The sequence below is a fragment of the Eimeria tenella genome, genomic scaffold (assembly GCF_000499545.2).
Source record: "Eimeria tenella Houghton genomic scaffold, Eth_scaff1769, whole genome shotgun sequence".
NCBI classification, from domain to species: Eukaryota; Apicomplexa; class Conoidasida; order Eucoccidiorida; family Eimeriidae; genus Eimeria; species Eimeria tenella.
In genome coordinates, this window is record NW_013541598.1 from 1 (window position 1) to 425 (window position 425).

At 60.7% G+C, this 425-nt stretch overlaps 1 protein-coding gene across 1 annotated transcript; it reads right to left on the bottom strand.

Annotated features, from left to right (window-relative positions):
- Positions 1-37: 37 nt before the first annotated feature.
- ETH_00040275 (uncharacterized protein) lies at positions 38-319 on the bottom strand (the record flags this gene model as incomplete). Its single annotated transcript, XM_013373818.1, has 1 exon — positions 38-319. A coding segment is annotated over one exon (282 nt), but the record flags the coding sequence as incomplete, so codon positions are not given.
- Between the last annotated feature and the right edge of the window lie 106 nt (positions 320-425).

Here is a 425-nt window from a genome sequence, read left to right on the forward strand (position 1 = left end):
AAAGCTGCAGCAGCACTCTGCTGCTGTGTTGCTGCTGCTACGCTGCCGCTGCTGCTGCTGCCGTGCTGCTGCTGCTGCAGTGTTGTCGCCACCGTGCTGCTGCTGTTGCAGTGGTGCTGCTGCTGCACAGACACTGCACTGTCGCTATCCCTTCGCTGCTGCTGCTGCTGCTGCTGCTGCTGCTGCTGCTCACCGACGACTGGGAGGGCGAAGTTGAGGAACTTGAGGTTGAGGAAATCGTCTCCAGGCTGTCTCTGGATTTGCTGCGTGCTGCTGGGGGTTTTGTCTCTTTGCAAAATATCTTTGAAGTCCCGAAGTCCTTCCCGCAGATTGTTGGAGACAGTGCCCACGATGGCTGCCAGCTGGCTCTGCTGCTGCGCTGCTGCTGCGCTGCTGCTGCTGCTGCTGCTGCCGCTGCTGGCGGG